Here is a 22,813-nt window from a genome sequence, read left to right on the forward strand (position 1 = left end):
CGTCCGCCGGCTTCCTAAACGTATACCGCAGGGTTGTGATTGGGAAATTGAATGTTGCAGTGACAGAACTGGAACCTGGCAGTCACAGCTAAGAGGCTGCTGGGTACCAAGAGCCAGTATGATGCTACGCAATTGGTACTGGTGTGTGAGCTTCATTTTATTTATTTGACAACAAATGAGTTAAAACATAAACTTTTACAATAAGCCTAAAACAGTTCAAAAGCCGTAACTTTAGTTTCATCCACAGTATCACCAAAATAAATGTTACATTTCGTATTTGTTTAATGTTTTTATTCATTGTATGGAAAAGAAAAACAAAAAAAACAAGTGACATGTATCAAACAGCCAGCCACATTACATACAGTATATGAAGGTTAAAAAAAAAAAAAAAAAAAAGAGTGGAATTTGCACTTTAAATTCTCTCTGCCATAGGGAGGTTCCCTGAAGTCTTTTGCAGTGCATCACAGCGAATACTAGCACTAAACAAAAGAAAAATCCATTGATATGAACAGGGTAAATTGCGCAATTCAAAAAGGTTACAAACGGCGCAGTGTTTTATGATGGAGAAATATTTGCTTTCCATCTTACAGTGTTGTTTTAAAATAGCAGCTGTTTCCTACTAATAAAAACCAAACAAGGCAAAATTTTGCAGCGCCCCCTGGTGTCCGGGAATGTAAATCCACTCAGCTGCAAACAAAACACTCCCCCAACAAAATACAGTGTCTGGTATTCTGCCACAAATAAAATGAAGAAGCGAAGGGGGAGGAAACAAAATGTAGGACAACTGTAGGTTGGAGATAAAAAAAAAAAAAAATGGTCACAATTATAAGCGGTCCAGTTTTTCAAATAAAACCTTGGGAGTCCCAATGAGTCTTCCAATCATACATAAAAACATGGAAAATGAAGGAGTATGTACATTTCAAGGCGTCGCGTTCCATATGGGCGTGGTTTTTAGTTTCTTCTGTTTTTCAACTTATGGGGGGCTATGCAGGCACCAATGCAAATTTATATTTAAGATGCTTGTGACAACATAGTTGTCCTTAAAGCAGAAGGTTTGAGGCAAAAAGAAAACACTTTGGGAGATAAAAAGTCTTTTTGTCCCTTTAATATAATGTTTCTTCTTTTGGAACCCTTTCACCGAATCCTCTTCTGCTGCCGAGCTCTGTAGATGTCATGAACTGGAGGCACAACAGCCCCCTTTTCTTCATCGTCGTCAGAATCTTCATTGGCTCTTTTTAGTGATTTACTGATCAGGGTGTTTACTTCCATGGGGCCGTTACCTTCCAGCAACAGCTCGACCTGGCTCCCGGTAACCAGCCTGACCGCCTCTTCCACAGCTATGTGAGGAGAGAAAGATGGTTCATTATGGGCCCAGGAAATACATTTCTATCACGACTGTAATGTAACATTGATGGTCTAAGTTAGGTCGTAAGAGCTCCAAGCTTTCCACTGATGGGGAAAGTGCCCAAAATTATTTATAAACATATGGCGGGAGCCTAAGCCTTAAAAAACATATACATGACAATGAAAAATATACAGATTCTCAAGGAGTTCAGGAAAGTTTTTGAGGGACAATTATGGTCATATTGTAATATTGGAGCCCAATGTCTAGACCATTCTTGGTCATGTGGGCTGGGGACACAGATTTGTGGATACCTACTCCAGTTAAAACCATCATGGAAGGGCGATTGTGGTAAAGACCCTGTGTTGTACACACCTGGGATATGGTGATATATGCCTATTTTTATTTATTTTTAATGCAAGTGCATTGTATAAATAAAGTCTGTAAATTCATAGAAGACAATATTATGCTGTATCTCTATCTTTTTTGAGATAAAACATGCTTTGAAGATCACTTATTTGGAATAAAAGCCGTTAAGGTCTATGAGAAAGGACTAAGTGGAATTTCTATGTAAGAGAACTTCAACAAATTGTTGGACACTTGTGAATGCGACATTGTTGGACACTATTTTTTATTTTACAGACTGCCTCCGCTAAGCAGTGCTATCAAAGGAAAATAACTAAAGTACACACTAAGATTAGACGCTCTAAAGCATTCTGTGGCTTTCAGCTGGAGTACAGACATCCGATTCAGAGCCCACTGACCTTTCACAAAGTCTTCATCTAAAAAGCGTTGTATGGCAACTGAACAAGACCATCAGTGCCCTTCTGGTGTTCCCTATTTTACTTTCTATGTTAAGCTTGGTACAAACTGGAGCGATGTCGGCCCAATATGTTGTTTCCAGTTGAATCGTTACATCATATCGGGTGGATCGTTCAGTGTGTACGGCCAATCTACAAGCTCCCGCAGTCGTGATATCGTCTCGTCGGCCGTGCTGCATGGCCAACCGGACGATATTGCATGCAGCGTCATACAAGGGAGTGAAGGAACGAGGGATCATTCAATCCTTCATTACATCGTTTGGATGTGTACCGCTGATATATGTCGGCCGCCATATTGTCCGGGTACACAACGCTCCAGTGTGTACCCAGATTTAGAAACACACTAAGGATTGTTCAAATTGTTTCTCATGCCGTGGTTTTAAGTGTACCGCTACTAGCAACTGTATCAAAATATAGATCCGGCACACTGGTTCCTTCCCTTGAAGAATCAGATTATGGACTATGGGCAATGTTCAGATCCTTTCGCAAGTGGCCGCTCGCTCATACGCGGCCGTTATGCATTTGTGCATGCGTATGCATCGCAGTGCGCAAACTAGTTCGGGTAATTGGGAAGCGCTCGCTCGCTCGCCCAGCAAAGACAGCCCAGTGGAATGAGTGACAGGAGAGGCCGTTTGTGGGTGGTAACAGGGGCAGGGTAGCAGTAACGGGGAGTGGAGTTGCGGACGCAGGCGTGCCTGAATGTTTCAACGCCGTTTCAGATGCGTGCATAATTAACAGGCAGCGTCATAGTACACGTCACCTGGCTGGTTTTTACACTGAACTGCTCGCAGTGCTTGCGGTAGGGTAAAGGCAACCGCAAGCGCTGCGATCAGATCCGATGGAACTCGATGTACTGATGGTTGTATATACTTCCTGGAGATGATGTTCGCTAATGGGCGGCTAAAGACAGGCTGGTGGGCGTCTGTAAACACAAAGTGATCGCTCGCCAAGACATAGTGGGCGTGTTTATGCCTTGTTGTGTGATCGCCTGCTTTGACGTCACTTAGCTGTATTTGCATACGCTGGGAGCGAGCGGCCGCATCTAGCGAACGGGCCTGAATCGGGCCCTATGTCCCCGTGCTCGGGAAAGACCTCTCCACAGGGGCGAGCTTAGAGAACACAGGGCATCTACATTTTCCAGTCATTCATTTTCTGAATATTGCCTCCTGCAACTTTTCCTAACTATAATATTGCTTATGCTGGGCATACACTATACAATTATCAGGGCGATCTGCCAGATGTGAGCGGGTCACCCTGATAATTGTACTTTTGTGCGGGCGACAGAGGGTAAAATATCGGACTGGTATGCCGGATTGTCCAGCATGCAATATTCTGTAAATTAAATGTCGCATCAGTCAGAGTATGACCAGCCGCGGCCGACAGACATTTCCATTGTTCCTTCGCAGGGAAAGAAAGGGGAAAGGTCTCCTCCCCGCCCGCGATATCTGCAGGGTGTCAGCCTGCCAGATAAAATATTTGTGGATCTGACAGGCATTTTATCTGGCAGTGTCCAACATTATTCTTTCCAGCTTTGTCTGTACAATAGTTTAGGGCCCCATACATAGGTGATGGATTGCCGCAATTCCCCGTTCTGCCGATGGCTGGCCCGGAAGATCGGAGAAAGACGGCATGTTGGATTTCCCTGCCTCGCCGATTTCATCCAAAATATGGTCGGGATTGATGAATCTGGGATTTTTAACATTCTGTTTATCCTCAATCTGCTGACAGATCGCCGATCATTGATGGTGGATTTGATCGCCGATTGTCAGAACGGGAAATCGGGGCTGTAGGATGTATGGCCCACGTAAGTGAGAATTGTTTATTATTGTTGATCTGATATACATGTTCCGAAAAGACACCTGCACTGAATGCAATGGTGTCCCACAGCACTGAAAATAAAGGACTCAGGGCCTGATTCAGAGCCGCTCGTAAGCGGCCGCTCGTTCGCTCCAAGCGATGTTTGCACGTTTGCGCATGCGTATGGGTCGTAATGCACATGCGCCAACCAGTCAGTGCGGTCGGAAAACGTGTGTTCGCAAAATTGCGAGTGCCTGCTAATTTGAGTGACAGGATGAGGGGTTTGTGGGTGGTAACAGGGGAAGGTGCTATAAAACGGGGGGTGGAGATCCGAACGCAGGCGTGCCAAACGGTCAAAACGGGCGTTTTAAGGGTGTGCATAACAAAGCAGCGTCATCGGCCACGTCACTTGGTTGTCTCTTAGCCTGAACTGTTCGCATGATTGCGGTAGGAAAATCCAACCACAAGCACTGCGAGCAGTTCAGACGCCTTTCGATGTACTCGATTAATCTAATAAATAGCGGAGATGACGTATGATGCGAGCGGCCAGGGGGCGTCTTTTCAAAATAGTGAGCGCATGTTTCGTTCGCTCGCTCAGACATAGAGGCGTCAACAGACCGCAAAGAGCGAGCGCTCAATTTAAATAGCCGGCCCCTTTTTCTGACCGAGCGAGTGCAAATAGCGTCCGGCTCTGAATCAGGCCCTCTGTCTGGTGATATCCAGAGGTTGCTAACAAGTGCATAAAGAAGTTTTTGGCAATGTTTTCTAAACTTATTAAAATGTGAATGTATTTAAAGAATTCCATTATACTGACATCTTGAAATCATTTAAGCAGACCTCATAATTGAATAACATGTATTATTTAAAATAAATAATATGCTTAATAACAATTGCAAATGTTTTACCTGGTCCCAACTGTTGCATATGATAACCCTCTAATACATGTCCAATATGTACATAAGACCCACAGGTCAGTGGCAGAGCTTAGTGCACTCCACTTCCCTCCCTATACCTACCTGCTCTCAAGTATTTGTGAGAGCCAACAATATGCACTAGGAACATTCACGTAAAGGAATGATGGGATAGCAGCACCTGAACATACAGAATAGTAGGATAGAGTTGTACCAAGATACATAGGAATGGTGGGGGAGAGCTATGCCCTGACATACAGGATAGTGGGAGAGAGCTATGCCCTGACATACAGGATAGTGGGAGAGAGCTATGCCCTGACATACAGGATAGTGGGAGAGAGCTATGCCCTGACATACAGGATAGTAGGGGAGAGCTATGCCCTGACATACAGGATAGTGTGACAAAGCTATGCCCTGACATACAGGATAGTGGGACAAAGCTATGCCCTGACATACAGGATAGTGGGAGAGAGCTATGCCCTGACATACAGGATAGTGGGACAAAGCTATGCCCTGACATACAGGATAGTGGGACAAAGCTATGCCCTGACATACAGGATAGTAGGGGAGAGCTATGCCCTGACATACAGGATAGTGGGACAAAGCTATGCCCTGACATACAGGATAGTGGGAGAGAGCTATGCCCTGACATACAGGATAGTGGGACAAAGCTATGCCCTGACATACAGGATAGTGGGACAAAGCTATGCCCTGACATACAGGATAGTAGGGGAGAGCTATGCCCTGACATACAGGATAGTAGGGGAGAGCTATGCCCTGACATACAGGATAGTAGGGGAGAGCTATGCCCGGACATACAGGATAGTGGGAGAGAGCTATGCCCTGACATACAGGATAGTGGGAGAGAGCTATGCCCTGACATACAGGACAGTGGGGGAGAGCTATGCCCTGACATACAGGACAGTGGGGGAGAGCTATGCCCTGACATACAGGATAGTGGGAGAGAGCTATGCCCTGACATACAGGATAGTGGGAGAGAGCTATGCCCTGACATACAGGACAGTGGGGGAGAGCTATGCCCTGACATACAGGATAGTGGGAGAGAGCTATGCCCTGACATACAGGATAGTGTGGGAGAGTTGTGCCAAGACATACAGGATAGTGGGAGAGAGCTATGCCCTGACATACAGGATAGTGGGAGAGAGCTATGCCCTGACATACAGGATAGTGTGGGAGAGCTACACACTGACATGCAGGATTAGTAAGGAGAGATCTGTGCACTGACATGCAGGATTAGTAGGGAGAGCTGCAACCAGACATACAGGAATGGTGGGGGAGAGCTATGGCCTGACATACAGGAATGGTGGGGGAGAGCTATGGCCTGACATACAGGAATGGTGGGGGAGAGCTATGGCCTGACATACAGGAATGGTGGGGGAGAGCTATGGCCTGACTTACAGGAATGGTGGGGGGAGAGCTATGGCCTGACATACAGGAATGGCGGGGGATAGTTGCGCACTGACATACAGGAATGGTGGGGGAGAGCTATGGCCTGACATACAGGAATGGTGGGGGAGAGCTATGCCCTGACATACAGGATAGTGGGACAAAGCTATGCCCTGACATACAGGATAGTAGGGGAGAGCTATGCCCTGACATACAGGATAGTGGGACAAAGCTATGCCCTGACATACAGGATAGTGGGAGAGAGCTATGCCCTGACATACAGGATAGTGTGGGAGAGTTGTGCCAAGACATACAGGATAGTGGGAGAGAGCTATGCCCTGACATACAGGATAGTGGGAGAGAGCTATGCCCTGACATACAGGATAGTGTTGGAGAGCTACACACTGACATGCAGGATTAGTAAGGAGAGATCTGTGCACTGACATGCAGGATTAGTAGGGAGAGCTGCAACCAGACATACAGGAATGGTGGGGGAGAGCTATGGCCTGACATACAGGAATGGTGGGGGAGAGCTATGGCCTGACATACAGGAATGGTGGGGGAGAGCTATGGCCTGACATACAGGAATGGTGGGGGAGAGCTATGGCCTGACATACAGGAATGGTGGGGGGAGAGCTATGGCCTGACATACAGGAATGGCGGGGGATAGTTGCGCACTGACATACAGGAATGGTGGGGGAGAGCTATGGCCTGACATACAGGAATGGTGGGGGAGAGCTGCGCACTGACATACAGGAATGGTGGGGGGAGAGCTATGGCCTGACATACAGGAATGGTGGGGGAGAGCTATGGCCTGACATACAGGATAGTAGCGGAGAGCTATGCCCTGACATACAGGATAGTGTGGGAGAGCAACACACTGACATACAGGATTAGTAAGGAGAGATCTGTGCACTGACATGTAGGATTAGTAGGGAGAGAGCTATGCCCTGACATACAGGATAGTGGGAGAGAGCTATGCCCTGACATACAGGATAGTAGGGGAGAGCTATCCCCTGACATACAGGATTAGTAAGGAGAGATCTGTGCACTGACATGTAGGATTAGTAGGGAGAGCTGCAACCAGACATACAGGAATGGTGGGGGAGAGCTGCGCACTGACATACAGGAATGGTGGGGGGAGAGCTATGCCCTGACATACAGGAATGGTGGGGGAGAGCTGCGCACTGACATACAGGAATGGTGGGGGGAGAGCTATGCCCTGACATACAGGATAGTGGGAGAGAGCTATGCCCTGACATACAGGATAGTGGGAGAGAGCTATGCCCTGACATACAGGAATGGTGGGGGAGAGCTATGGCCTGACATACAGGAATGGTGGGGGAGAGCTGCGCACTGACATACAGGAATGGTGGGGGAGAGCTATGGCCTGACATACAGGAATGGTGGGGGAGAGCTGCACACTGACATACAGGATTAATGGTGGGAGAGCAGCGCACGGACATACAGGAATGGGGGAAGGGGGGGGCAACATACAGTCATTCAGACTGGTGGGGAAGAGCTGCGCCCTGACATACAGGAATGGTGGGGGAGAGCTGCGCACTTACATACAGGAATGGTGGGAGGGAGAGCTGCGCACTGACATACAGGAATGGTGGGAGGGAGAGCTGCGCACTGACATACAGGAATGGTGGGGGAGATCTGCGCACTGACATACAGGAATGGTGGGGGAGATCTGCGCACTGACATACAGGAATGGTGGGGGAGAGCTGCGCACTTACATACAGGAATGGTGGGGGAGAGCTGCGCAATTACATACAGAAATGGTGGGAAGGAGAGCTACGCACTTACATACAGGAATGGTGGGAGGGAGAGCTGCGCACTTACATACAGGAATGGTGGGAGGGAGAGCTGCGCACTGACATACAGGAATGGTGGGGGAGATCTGCGCACTGACATACAGGAATGGTGGGGGAGATCTGCGCACTGACATACAGGAATGGTGGGGGAGAGCTGCGCACTTACATACAGGAATGGTGGGGGAGAGCTGCGCACTTACATACAGGAATGGTGGGAGGGAGAGCTGCGCACTGACATACAGGAATGGTGGGAGGGAGAGCTGCGCACTGACATACAGGAATGGTGGGGGAGAGCTGCGCACTGACATACAGGAATGGTGGGGGAGAGCTGCGCACTTACATACAGGAATGGTGGGGGAGAGCTATGGCCTGACATACAGGAATGGTGGGGGATAGCTGCGCACTTACATACAGGAATGGTGGGGGAGAGCTATGGCCTGACATACAGGAATGGTGGGGGATAGCTGCGCACTGACATACTGGATTAATGGTGGGAGAGCAGCGCACTGACATACAGGAATGGGGGAAGGGGGGGCAACATACAGTCATTCAGACTGGTGGGGAAGAGCTGCGCCCTGACATACAGGACGGTGGAGAGAGCAGCGCACATTTCTCAAAACATACATGAAATTAGGAGGGATTAATAATCCCTGACATGTAACATAATGGTCAGTCCCTGAAATCGCACTGCAATTCAAACATTACCCTTTTTTAAACTACTTTAATACACTCACGTAAGTACATACTGATTATTTACAGCAAAAGCAATCAATATACTTACAATCTGGAATCTTACACCGGCGGAAGATTTCCATCAGTTCATCCACCTGCACGAAGGGACCCTGAGAAGATGAAAACATTACATTGAGTTCTAAACTTTGAAAATTCACACCTGGAATATTCACTGGTGGAACAACTCAATGTTTAGGTTTTACAGTATACTCTATATTACATTCTTATTTATAAAGGGTTTGCACAATAGTCTCAAGGTTTGGATTGAATGGCAGACTAAAAAGGCAGTATATCATATTTGTGTGTTCAGAACACCTGAATTATTTAGTAAGTTAGATATACACATAAATAGGCCACATCCCAAATAGTGCTGCCTTGTGAGAAGGACGGCACAGAGAACGGCCACCCACCTTTCTTTCATCCAAAATATTTCTCATTGCTTTGGATCAACGTATAAACCAAAATGGCCCTGCAACCGGCAATTCATGTTTCACCTAATGTGCCTGGTAATAGGGGAAGGCTTTGCTGGGCATATAATTGTGATATTGTGCTGTGCAGCCTATGCGCAAAATTAGAGAGTGGTGTCGGCCACCTCTGTCATATATGTTTTGTCCACGCAACCTCTGGCACCACACCATCTGCCCTACGAGGTCACATCGAGTTTTGTTTTTTTGCTATGAAGGTATCGCCCATCAGTGAACATTATTAGACAGCCTAAAACAATGGCATGCTACTGAACGTCGGCAAGCACACTTAGTAACACCTTTGTAGAAAATAGGTATAATACAGTCTTGAACTCATTATATTAATATAAAAGATATTTCAAAAGATTCCCATTAGGCAAATACAAAAGGGAGACCTGGGGGTAAGTGTCTAAAGAACAACCCTTACAATCTGCATTTATGAAGGATGAAGTAGTATTTTGGCTCCAACATTACAGTTTATGGCTTTTAAGTGCCCCAAGCACATGTAACCATGATGAAGGGGGTAACACAAAAAAGGGAGTCACAAGCCATATAAAGGGATACGCTGTAGACATATGCACTAGCTTAAAGCATTAAAAAGTAAACAGAGTACTCCTGTCCATAAGCTTATTTGATTAGAGCTGAAGAAATCGTGTGGTTTACAATTCATTATCTGAATAGCCTAGTTTGTAATTTTGCGTAGTATATAATATCTGTGGTTTAGTAAGTATGGAACGACCGATAAATCAGCTCGGACAATGACAGGAAACAAACATTCACTAACCTGGTAGCATAGAGGTGGAGGGAGCAACTTCATCAATAGCACAGCAACGGGGGGCACTGGGAATACCCCTCCAGGCACAGGGTGAAGTCCAGGAGCTGGAAAAATACACCATATCATAAGTTACAATGGCTTTTATATAAAGTCACAAGCAGATATTAATTTTCTCTTCTCCCCATAACTGCTGTGTCCTGATCTTCAGAATGACTTACGAGCTAGATGTCTTGGCTGGAAAGGGATCATCTGGCTGGTGTCTGGTTTGGGGTACTCAGGTTTTCTATCAGCCTCATCCTTTAAGGATGGAGTTATTGAAGGAGTAACCACAGGGTCTGGGAGCAAAGACGTTAATTTGGTACGGGAGACATCCTGGAAAAAGAAGTTGAAATTACAATTATATAATGAGCGAGGAAGAGGAACAGGGTAAGATCGGAAGAGTGTGAAAGAGAGACAGAAAGGGAAAGAGAAAGAGAGAAAGGGAAAGAGAAAAAAAAGAGAAGGGATAGGGAAAGAGAAAGGGAAAGAGAGAAAGGGAGAGAGAGAAAGGGAAAGAGAAAAAAAGAGAAAGGGAAAGAGAAAGGAAAGAGAAAGAATAAGAGGTGGTATAAAGTAGGTAAAAAGAGGGGAAAGGGTGGGATAGAGACATGAAATAATAGTGAGGACAGAGGTTTTGTAAAATAATGAAGCTAGATACAATAAGAACATATTTAGTAAATATGTACTAACAGAGAGGGGGAGCGGTGGAGTATCACACTTACCTTATATCCCAAAGCTTTGAGTTCACTGGCAGAGCAGGGGTAGAGATCCATGAACTTGTACCGATCCACCAGCAGTGCTGTCTCCTTACCCTCATACTCTTCCTTGAATGCAGTATATCTCCGTTTCTCCACTTTCAGAATACTGGCTAAATCACCAATATTACTTTCAAACGCCAAGAATCGCGCCCAGATTTCACTGAAGGAACCAAATGAGGATATTTTTGTTTTTTAGGGAGACACTTATCAAAAGTCTCCCAATGCCATAATACAAGTGGGTGTTTCCTGACTGCTGTCAAACACAGGTGGCAATAAACTGATATAATGTTCAATGATCATCTACAATGTTATAGTAAACAGAAAGTACTAGTGTCTACAGATACTATAACGTTAGGAAATTAAAATACCCAGATACATTATAAGCAAAGGAAAAAAAACATAATAGGTAAGTACATACCCAGATTTCTCAGGGGGCAGACTTCCTGATGTTAAAACTCGTTCAAATAATACCCTAGTGTTATTGTCCTCTGCAAGGAGATAAAAACAAATCATGAATACAACCCGCTATTCTATAATCCTATACAAGATCAATATACATAATAGTCGAACATAAAAACAAAAACAAGATATAAATAAACTGCCATAACCATACTAAAAAACAAAAACAAAAAAATCATGTCCCCTTTCCACCTATTTATACATTACACATTTTCTTTTCAATTACTTTAATGTTACTTATAACCAGGTCCAGGATGTGTGACTCTGGCTGACCCCAAGTGATGGAGACCAGTTGTAGATCTTGCAGTTACAGAAAGTACAACATTAATACCACCACATGTACTTAGAACTTACCATTGAGGTGAGATAAATAATCAATATAAGCAAGAACATATTCTGGGATATCCCCGTATTTCTTCAGTCCTAACTCAAAAATCTTGAAGGCCACCGACGTGTCCTGTAAAAGGAGTCATTGGTTCAGGATTAAAACTGTAACCTCGCAATGTCGATGAACAAAGAAAAGCAAATTTCTGCTTAATATTTAAAAAATAAAAACACGGCTGTATTTTGCGCTGTATAAAAAAGGACCATATAGCTATAATGCAATTAGGGTTTTATTAAAGAGCCACTAGCACCGTTCACATACAGGTAAAGGTTTCACAAACGTCTCAGAAATATAGGTTTTTTTTCTTTTAAAGTCAATAAAAATACTCAATTTAAAAAAAAAGAAATATAGTTTTTTCCTATAAGGAAGCAATTGATTGTATATAAAAATCTTTCCCTTTTTCAATCGAAAGCAGAATTGCCACAATCGATTGAAAAAAGGAAAGATTTTTATACACAATCGATTGCAAATTGTACAATTGCTGCAATCAATTGCTGATGTATGGAGGGCCTTTAGCCTCAGCTTACTCAGGCTGGCCAGCTTGCGAGCCCAGAAGACTGCATACGCCCACGCACTCTCTGGGCTGGCCACTCCCGGAAAATTGGGTGGACACCCCCCCATTTCTGGGAATGCTGGCTGCCCCCTAAATGGCTCTGCCTGTCAATCAGGCAGAGACATTCAAGGGCTTGCGTGCGATTGTGCAGGACCCATTCGGCACATTTGCAGAATGGGTCCTGCGCATGGGCAGATTCCCGTTAATCAGGAATCTGCTTCCAGCAGTACACTTGCGTGCACTGCTGAATCAAGCCCTCTCTCACTGATAGACAGCTATTAGATTCAGCAGGAAGCCATATGTAATACACACATAAGGTGTTAATGCACAACATCAAACATCCTAACTCTAATTATGGTATTGTAACATTTTCATAACTCCAAAATGCCCCCATTTCCACAACTGGTGCGTTTGTCCTGATTTACAATGAACCAGGAGGCACGTCGCTGCCACGGGTACTAGAGTAAGATTTCCTGGTGCCCGTGTATATTAAACAGTGTCTTTAGGGGAGTGGAGTTGTTTTCTAATGGAGGTCTAGCACTTTAAAGCACCTGGCACACCTTTCACACCCTTTCTGAGCTGCGTCCCAATTTAAATGTTGAGAAGTATGCAGAGACAGATTGATTACCCTTAAAGGAGAACATATCATATTGGATCATTTAGTATTATAGCTTGCTTTTTATGAAATGACATCATGAAGTACAAATGTAGTAATTTGTATAAATATCATCTTCATTTTACAATGCATTATATCACATAAATCACAGTGGATGCAGTTATTTTGAAGCTGAACCAACAGCTACAAGAAAGCAGACTACTGATTCCCTAGGAGCCAGTAATGTCACCATTACCGTTTGCCTCGCTGATGTTAATGTTTTGTAGAAATGGATAAACTGCATTCCCATAATGATAGGGTCAGCCCACAAGATGCCTCTAGCAGCACTTCCCCAGAAGACCTGGAGATGGCACTGTTGTCACTATTATCTATTACCTGCAACGGAGACAAGCTGTAAAGAAGTTAATCAGCGGCATTTGAACCTCTGAGCATTCGCCTATGGCCCCCAGGCTCTTCCTGCTTTACTGACAGATTTGCTTGTTATAGACAATGCTTGTTAAAAATTCCAGCCGATATGTTATTGTGAATTAAATGTATTATATAAATGTATTAATGAGATTAAGGGCACGTCTGGGCCAATTGAAGGTTAGATGGTGTATTATATTATATATGGCTACTTTAAAAGGACCAGTTCCACAAAGGCATTTACAATAATGTTCTTCCTCTGTAAACAATCTTTACTAATTACATAGGAAAGAGACATTATGGGGAATGTAGATTGTAAGCTCCACTGGGGCAGGGACTGATGTGAATGGCTAACTATTCTCTGTAAAGCGCTGCGGAATATGTGTGCGCTACATAAATAACTGGTAATAAATAATTATGCATGCTTCCAAAATTTTCTGCTTTTATTGCTTTTAAATCCAAACAGACAACATAATAAAAGCATTTCATTACTGTGAGCGTACAGGAGCACAAGACACATCAGTTTCTAACCTTGCTGCAATAATACTCCATTAAGGCCGCTGTGACGTACACATGGTGACGGGTCCTAAGGTCTTCCCTGGCTTTCTTGAAAATCAGTCTCCCAGACTTGATGCCCTCTGCCCGCCTCGCAAACTTCATGTACTGGATATAAACCTGGGTAACAGAAATAGGGTACAAATCAAGCTGTAGAGCGTTCATAAAAAAACAAAAACGCCCCATTTCTCGGGAAAAAAGCAATTTGTATTTTCTTCCGGAAAATGAAAAACATTTTTATAGCACTGTAGACATATAGGAACATTACACATGTTCCCCAGTGTTGCATTACAATACTTGGCGAGGCACCCCCCTTGTTTTCTCATCTTCTTCAAAGAGTCACCCAAATTATAGGGAGTCCGTTTCGCTTTGTGATTCTTTCTGCTACCAACTAATACACAGATTAGGAATCATATTTAAAAGCTATTATTTTGCACAAGACCCCAGTCTGCTATTACTTATATTTGTTTTATCCCATTTTCCAAATTTGTAACCGAAAAGTGATCGCCAAGAAAGTGTATAAATAATTATAAACTGAACCACGGGTCCCTTCCATAATCTGGGTCCCATCTGAAAACGCCTGATGTACAATTTCATTCCTCAATGATGATGATGAAACGTAGGCCGATGAATCTTACCAGGGTGGGGTCAATGTCTTCTATAGTGAGGAGCCGATTGTATATACTGTGCGTCTTTTCATACTTCATGCGACTCTACAATCACAAGAGAATTTCATGACGCAAATTAATATTTAGAAGCACACTGACAGCGCCGCAATATGTGAAAATAACTTTGGCGCTGCTTAGGAATTAAAGACAACTAATGATAAAGTCTGTACAAAAAAGGATCAGGATTGGTGTTGAATTAAAGTCTTCCTGTCACTTTGTGCCTAACACTAACCTCTTCATAGTCGGCGTAGGCGAAATATAGCAGCATATTCTTCTTCAGCAAGGTGCTAATTGCACGTTCATATATATTAGCAGCTTCGTCGCTGAATAGCTTTGCGTTGTTCATGTCCTGTAATAGACACGTCAAAATGTCATTAAACGGAAAGGTTACACTTCCAAAGCTAACCGGTAATACAAACGCTACCTACTGTAACTCTTGTTTTACTGGCTCATAATCAAACCACAGTCACTTAAGATTAAAGAGAAGACTAGCAGACTTCAAACCTTAACATTATAACAACCACTTCCAGACCTCCTTATATATCATATTTTGTGATGAGATGATTTAAAAAAGTCCAGGGAAGTAAATTCTATGTGGGCTTTTTTTCTTTAGCATTTTTTTTTTTTAAACTTTCTTTATTCATCAGAGGATAGAAAGAACATATCACAGTATAAATTGATAATACGTATAATATATAAATCAATCAATTATACAATAACACAATCAATATACATATAACATCTTCCCTGGACGTGGCCGGCTGGGCCCCCCTCTCCCCTTTCCAACAAAAATAAAATAAAATATCTGTCTAATATTAATCCGGAGGGTCAAAAACAACTGGGGGGGTCATTAAGCAATATACGAGTCTCATACCATGAGGCGTTTCTTTAGCATTTTAAAATAAATATACACTATATAGAGAAAAAAAAATGCACAAAAAGTAAAAAATATATTAGCTTGTTCACAATTCTTCCCACAGTTTGGGAATAAAGGGGGTAAGGTGCGCTCTACCTGGGTGTGGTGGTGAAAACTGTTGTGTTACAGTGGGTGAGTATGGAGTGGGGTGACTGGGTAGGTGCGAGTGTTGCACTGCTGAGCAGTGTGGATGGAGATGGTGCTGTGGTGATAATGGTGCGATGGGAAAGGGAATGAGGATGGAATGATGGGAATGAGAGTGAAAGTGAAAATGAATAATGAAAGTAAAAATGAAACCAGCCAGACACAGATGTGGGGGCCAAATCTTTTATTATCCACCCAACCCACACACCCCCTCTCCCTCTAACAACACAGGATACACACCCATCCCTTACACCTCTCACCTCGAGACACACCCTGCAGACTGCCGACCCCCAGCACCCACTGTAACACAACAGTTTTCACCACCTCACCCAGGTAGCACCTTACCCCCTTTATTCCCATTCTAACTCAGTGCAGGAACTGTACTCCCGCATAAAGGTGCAGCACTCCGTACCACAACACACCACCCCCTCATCAACAAGAGCGCAGGTCTACCCCCCATTTTCACATCTTCCCACAGTTTGTTTCACAAGTACAAAAACACAATAAATATTCACGCTAAAACGTAATGGAATTGTTCTCCTGCACACAGAGGTCCCGGGACCGCTGACTGAGTTATAGGCCCAAGATGCAGGGTGTCTGTTTAGTATAGCACAGCGGTGTACATGAATTCTTAGTTTGGGAGAAAGGTAACCCTGGAATAGAGAGACCCGTAATAGGGGGCAGGCATTATTTGGGGTGGGGATGTTATTAGTGATATCCACACAGTTTCATGAGTGTAAGGAAACTTATGTGATAAGATGGGGGGAGGATGAAGGAGGATGAGTGGTCTTTAAAGTTTTATTTCTTTTTTTTTCAACTTTATCATAACATTTAACATATTTACAAATGTATGTTATATTTTGGTGAGACAAATAGTGAGGGGAGGTTATAATGCATCTCCTGCACCAGAAGACTATTTAGATCCAGTGTTATATGTAACCTGCTATCAGCAGCTTAGGGGATGTGATCTGGACCAACCCCCTCACTGATACGGAGCCGCTCACCACACAGACTATTTGGTGACTTATTTTGACATACTTGGCTACACAGGAAAGAAAAGAAGGTGCGCCTATCAACCAATCAACACAATACTACCAAACTGACAGCTCCTAGCAAGCAGGATCCGTTACCTGCTAAAAAAGGATCTGAAACAAATGGGTGGGTAGGAGCACTTGTTTGTGAAGAAACACAGTGGGTATATTAAAACACAAATATTTAATAGGCAACAAAACAATGTAAATCAATAATGCATATGATAAAATGAGCAATGCGCTCTATACATAGATCCCAGGGTGTGCTTTACTGTGCACTATTAAATTCAATATACTAGTATAAAAGCATTGTCCATTCCGTGTGTGAATAATGTTCCAAGTGAATGAAGGAAAAAACTGCTATTTTCATAAGGAATGAGAACAATGTATCCTCTTTGTATAATGTTAGTAATGTGCAACAAAAACTGGCAATAATGGAATGGCTGCTGCAGGGAAGCTGCTGGATGTGGTGGGAACAAGGTATCTGTCCAGTGCACACTGGCCCCAAGCATGGGTTTAGGGAGTTGATACCCTACCGCTACATAGCGGGAGTAAGAGACCTGCATGTGCGAGTATAATTACCGTATCTCTCTCCGGTCACCGATGTCCGCACTTGGGAGATAGCGTGGTGAAATCTCTAAAGAGCAGTTATGCTCCACCGCTCGTCAGCGTCGGTGCTGGAATCGGTAACCACTGGGTACTTGGGTCTCACTCTCCGGTGACCAGTGCCCGCACTTGGAGGTGGTGTGCTAAAGTCTCAGGTGGACAGTAGTGCTCCACCGCTCGTCGGCGGGAGCTCGATGCTGGATCAAATACCACCAGGTACTAAGTTCTCTATACTTGACTGTGTGAGACACCTGTAGTTTGTAACGGCCAGCAAAGAACCGAGTGCCGGTGTCACAGCAGGCTCCCTGCTTAAAGAGTATGTGGATGACAATACTCCAGTGCACAAGTGGTCTGGGATAGTGAATGCAGGATGCTCCTTCATTCACTTGGAACATTATTCACACACGGAATGGACAATGCTTTTATATTAGTATATTGAATTTAATAGTGCAGAGTAAAGCACGTCTTGGGATCTATGTATAGAGCGCATTGTTCATTTTATCATATGCATTATTGATTTACATTGTATTGTTGCCTTTAAATATTTGTGTTTTAATATACCCACTGTGTTTCCTCACAAACAAGAGCTCCTACCCACCCATTTGTTACTTGGCTACATGTTTGCATTCCGTACACGCCTGGAGACCCTTCCTGTTGGCCACAGTAAGTATACACAATGCAGGGACATGAAGCTTCCAGCCGAATGTAAGAGTACTCTGGCCGTGTGGGAGACGGCTATGAGGAATGAAGCCCTAAACTTGTCTAGTACATAAAATAGGTTTACACATAAGGGCCGATTCTGAGTCGCAACAAAGTGGCTGCAGTTGTGGATTCATTACCTTATGCTAATGCGATATTCCATACAGCTGAACCGCCTAGTTTCATGGAAAGACAGATCTGACCGAGTTCTGCGCGACTCAGAATAGTATGGAAATGCTCAAATTCACATGTGCGCTCTATGCAAAGACTCGCCATATGTGTCCGACCAAGAATCAGCCCCATGGAATTAAGCATATTAAAACGTGGAATATTATCTCATTGACACAACAGGTCCCTAGATAACACATGAAAGATAATTGGTTTTAAATGAGTAAAGAAATATCTACATTACACAGGAACATCACAACATAATGCATTGTCTGCAGTCGTCTGATCTGTTACAGTGCACCAGTCACCAATACGCAGTCATTCTTGTGTTAGATGCACTGTACAGACTGGCACCTCGGCAATCTCAGTGTAAAGCAATGGACTGCAATAGCTGTCATGGTAAATAGACATACCCCTTTCTCAGCAAGCAGCTTGCTGGACTGTTCCAGGTACTGGGCAGCTTCGTACCAGATGTCCGGATGATGTCCCAGCACCAGCAGACATTGTTCATAAGCAAACATGACTGAAAGAGAAGACATAGGTTACCGAGTGCGGAACATCTGCCCAGAACAATGAGCGGATAGAGCGGCCTGATACTAACAAAAGGATGAAAAAGCCATGGCTCTCAAAGTAAGCATGTTTAGCAGACTAGAGCAGCCTATTCCATCAGTACTGCAAGCACACCCACCACTAGGCCCTATGAGGTTATTCTTTTTGTTACTTATAATACCTTGTGCACTATATAGAAAAAAATAAAATAAAAAGATGTTTAACTTGCGGTGCTCTTCCTGGACAGGCTTCATTCAGCCCAAACAATAGGAAAGTGTGAGGTAGAGAAGCAGCCAACCCGGGAGCATTGGCATTTGCAGCTCTCCTAGCATTCATATAATGCCGTCTGAAAGCTTGAGAGAATAGTCAGACAATTGGGAGTACAGCACTCATCCCCATTCTAGCTTCCTCTATTCCTGCTACGCAGGCTGGAAGACACCTGAACAGGGAGAGTCGCACACACTGAGCTCTGAATAAAATAAGGCAGTATGCAGTAAAGCAAAATAAAAAAAATCTAACATCAGAGAACCTGGTGACAGTGGGAGAGATGTACTAAGCCTTAAAAAGTGATAAAGTGGAGAGTGAGAAGTACCAACCAATCAGCTCCTAACTGCCATTTTTCAACCTGTAAAGTGAGGTAGGAGCCGATAGGTTGGCATTTTCTCTCTCTCCACTTTATCACTTTTCAAGGCTTAGTACACCTCCTCCCAGGATCCCAATCCTACATAGCAGCTCCATAAGCACACAACACTTCCAGCTCCCCAAGTGTACTGTACCTCTCTTTGTTATGAGGGTCTGGTCTTCAGTTCGGAGAGGATTACTCTTCTCCCACTGTATATATTTCTTCCACATCTCCACCTGCTGAGCTTCCTGCGGGGTATTCTGCGGCGGCACGGAGGGAGCGTTCCGATCCAACCCTTTCATCACAGTCTCGTATTCCTTAGAACAGTGGAAAAGTCCTCATTATAGAATATGTCATTCAGATAGACATTTAGTGAAAACAAACATGACGACTAAAGAATATCTGATATAGGCACTGTAGTGCGATGGCTGAGAAATGGTCAGCCGTCACAGTCACCCCTGGTGAGGCAAGCGGATACAGCAGCTGCCTTTCATATGTGATAACTAGGGACTAATATCACACAGTACATCGCTAAGGTACAGGAGGCCAAACCACTGCATGCAGCTCTGTACAATATGATGGAGCTAAACAAATATCACACAAGCAATATTAATATTCTTGCTGTCTAAGAGGATTGAAAGCGGCATCTCTGGCGATTGATGGCATGAGGTGGTGGTAAAACGCATCGGCACTTACCTTGGCGACCCTCCTGGCATTCATGTAGTCTCTGCTCCTATCTTCTATCATTTTCTTTGCAAGGTGAATGTTAATACCCTGAAGGATAAAAACACAACGTGTTACACCTGCTGGGTGCCCAGACCTAGAATGATTCTATGTATTCAGAATTCATCGCGTACAAATTACCTCTTCGTACTTGTTGTAATCTCTCCATAGCTGTTCGATGTTAATCATGGGATTGACGCATCCTCGCTGGTAGACCCTGCGGACGGCCGTGATCCTTTGGTTCTCCGCATAAGACCCCACAGCTTCCCTAATCGTCAAGAAACCAAATGCACATGACTGTGTAACCAAACCTATCATGCAGCGTGTGATCTGCGAGCTCGTCCTACAGAGCGGGTAATTCCCTAACTGCGTGTGGGCGACTAGATCATCACGGAGCAGCCAGCGATACAATATAATACGATGGAGCAAGGCTAGCTAAAATTCAACTCGCTCCTATCATTCACACATCCACAGAATAACAGGTGATATAGGAAGTTGCATAATATATTTTTTTCCCCTGAATTAAAATACCTTCCATTTTCCCAGCTACAGATCTGTAAAATGCCACAAAAACTATTCTAGTAGTTACTGGTAATGATTATTTTCCTAACTATATATAAAAAAGAGAAAATGTAACTTTTGTTTACAGTTTGTAATCTGCAAAAACTGGCACCACTGTATAAAAGAAAACATACTGTATAAAAACACAATGTATAAAAGAACACACACACTGTATAAAAGAACACACACTGTATAAAAGAACACACACTGTATAAAAACACATAATGTATAAAAGAACACACACTGTATAAAAGAACACACACTGTATAAAAGAACACATGGAAACGTTAACATTTAAAAGACCCCTTCAATTACCAGATAAAATAAAAATAATCCTTCTAAAATGGGTTTATGACCTAATTCTCAATTTCTGCCTCGGACATTGCTTGCTACAAATGACAGTATAAATGTGGAAGGCATATTTGTAATTGAGCAGGAAAGAGGACTGTGCCACTTTGGTGTGAGTGACGGGAATGATAGCGTAATTAAAACGTTTTATTTATAATTGATAAATAAAAGGTCTACAGCTGACTGCACAGTGGGCTCATGAAGGCAGGGTATTATAGGGACGACTGTTGCAGGTAGGTGAGATAAGCTAGTTGTATAGACACATTTGCCCTTCGATTAGTTCCAGTTATATCATTACAGCCTTATCATGCTTTTAGTCATGGTTTGGCAGGGTGTCCCTCTGGCCTCTTATCCTGAAAATAAATATTTGCGAACCTGAAATAAGCATGTCTTACAGGAACTCATACATGGGGCGATAAAGCAGGTGATTCGACAGATTGGTGCGACTTGCCTGCTATATCGCACAGTGTCTGGCACTGTTATCGGGCCGAGTGTGCTCCCATGGGGTCGTACATCGCACCCCCTGATCTTTCTGCAGAACCATAAGATCAGGGGATGCGATTTGCGATCCAATGGATTACTATGCAGGTGAGAGGGGGGAGCCGGCATATCGTGCAGTCGCCCCCCCCCGATCGCGCAGAACGGTTGATATGTCGGACAACAGATCTCTTGTCGCATCGCACCATGTATGGGGGCCTTTACAGAAGCTGCATGAAATCTATTTGGGTCTGCTGCTTGGGTACATTTATTAAACCTGAACAAGAACGACTATAACTTGCAATATAAAAACTGACTTACACTCCTTTCAAAAAATTGATGTAATCAACCCATATCTGCAAAGAAAGAAAGACCGTGTTAATCCGACCATAATTAAGCTATACACAACATACGTTTTGGATTATGAAGGGCAATTATACCTGGTATGACATAATTTCCATGCCAATTTTATCGAGAGCAAAGTCGTATGCTTGTGCCATTTTTTCCCTGAAAGAAAAAAAAAAAAGTTGGATTTAAATACGTTACAAGTGCAAATTGATGTTGTCATCTATGGGGGCGATTCAAATCAACGCGAACTGAAAAGCGCCGGGAGCTATTCAATTCAGTGCGCAGTTTGGGCGGGCTAAGGATTTTTTCTCACACCTCACTGGGGATGCGAGGAGAAATCCGACCAAAGTGCCGGGCGCGCAGCTGTTTTTCTGCTTAGCGTGGTGCCAACAGCCGCTCGCCCGGCACTTTGGTCAGAGACTGCTGGTTAACGCACCTTAACGCCCTTGTTAAGGCGCGATAACCGGCATTCTCCGACCACACAGCGCACTGAATTGAACAGCTCCGGGAGCTCGCTCCCAGCGCTATTCAATTCGCGTTTAATTGAATCGCCCCCTACAATAGCTAAACACTGTGGCATGTTAATTTGCTCTTTAAATAAATTAACAGTGTGCTCATACATGAGAGCTGCCTCTACCCACTGTGTTCTGGAGCATACAGTATATGAGAGCTGCCTCTACCCACTGTGTTCTGGAGCATACAGTATATGAGAACTGCCTCTACCCACTGTGTTCTGGAGCATACAGTATATGAGAACTGCCTCTACCCACTGTGTTCTGGAGCATACAGTATATGAGAACTGCCTCTACCCACTGTGTTCTTAGAAAATGATGCCATGCTGGCTGGCAGGCCTGTTTAATGTAAGCACAGCGACTCACCAGGTCAGTGCAATAGGTGGTCTACTGTCCTGGCAAAGCACAACCAAACAGGCAGGACATTTTCTGCCAGTGACAACTGTATGGCCTCCTGCATAGCCGATAAATGCCGCAGCTGTTATAAGTATCCCTTCAGGCTATTTCTTTATTACGGACTTGCAGGGCAGCAGAACCGGTAAGGGCTCAACGTTTACATATATATTTTAAAACTATAGTTTGTGTTTGGAATGGACATGCTT

The 22,813-nt window shown here is 43.9% G+C and overlaps 1 protein-coding gene across 1 annotated transcript in view; it reads right to left on the bottom strand.

The window, feature by feature from the left end:
* Window positions 1-495: 495 nt before the first annotated feature.
* CSTF3 (cleavage stimulation factor subunit 3) overlaps window positions 496-22,813 on the bottom strand; it is a 72,952-nt gene continuing 50,634 nt past the window's right edge. Inside the window, exons 6-21 of the mRNA XM_088470444.1 lie at window positions 21,792-21,858; window positions 21,673-21,707; window positions 20,107-20,233; window positions 19,939-20,016; window positions 19,397-19,559; window positions 18,485-18,594; window positions 14,740-14,856; window positions 14,478-14,552; window positions 13,816-13,959; window positions 11,680-11,782; window positions 11,285-11,354; window positions 10,831-11,026; window positions 10,288-10,441; window positions 10,079-10,173; window positions 8,880-8,940; window positions 496-1,337 (exon numbers count right to left, since the gene is read on the bottom strand). Of these exons, the coding sequence (XP_088326570.1) occupies window positions 1,135-1,337; window positions 8,880-8,940; window positions 10,079-10,173; window positions 10,288-10,441; window positions 10,831-11,026; window positions 11,285-11,354; window positions 11,680-11,782; window positions 13,816-13,959; window positions 14,478-14,552; window positions 14,740-14,856; window positions 18,485-18,594; window positions 19,397-19,559; window positions 19,939-20,016; window positions 20,107-20,233; window positions 21,673-21,707; window positions 21,792-21,858 (1,798 nt within the window). The 3' untranslated portion in view covers window positions 496-1,134. The remainder of the gene's footprint in view (window positions 1,338-8,879; window positions 8,941-10,078; window positions 10,174-10,287; window positions 10,442-10,830; window positions 11,027-11,284; window positions 11,355-11,679; window positions 11,783-13,815; window positions 13,960-14,477; window positions 14,553-14,739; window positions 14,857-18,484; window positions 18,595-19,396; window positions 19,560-19,938; window positions 20,017-20,106; window positions 20,234-21,672; window positions 21,708-21,791; window positions 21,859-22,813) is intronic.

Source organism: Taudactylus pleione, unplaced genomic scaffold (genome assembly GCF_031769625.1).
Source record: "Taudactylus pleione unplaced genomic scaffold, aTauple2 ptg000100l, whole genome shotgun sequence".
NCBI lineage: Eukaryota > Metazoa > Chordata > Amphibia > Anura > Myobatrachidae > Taudactylus > Taudactylus pleione.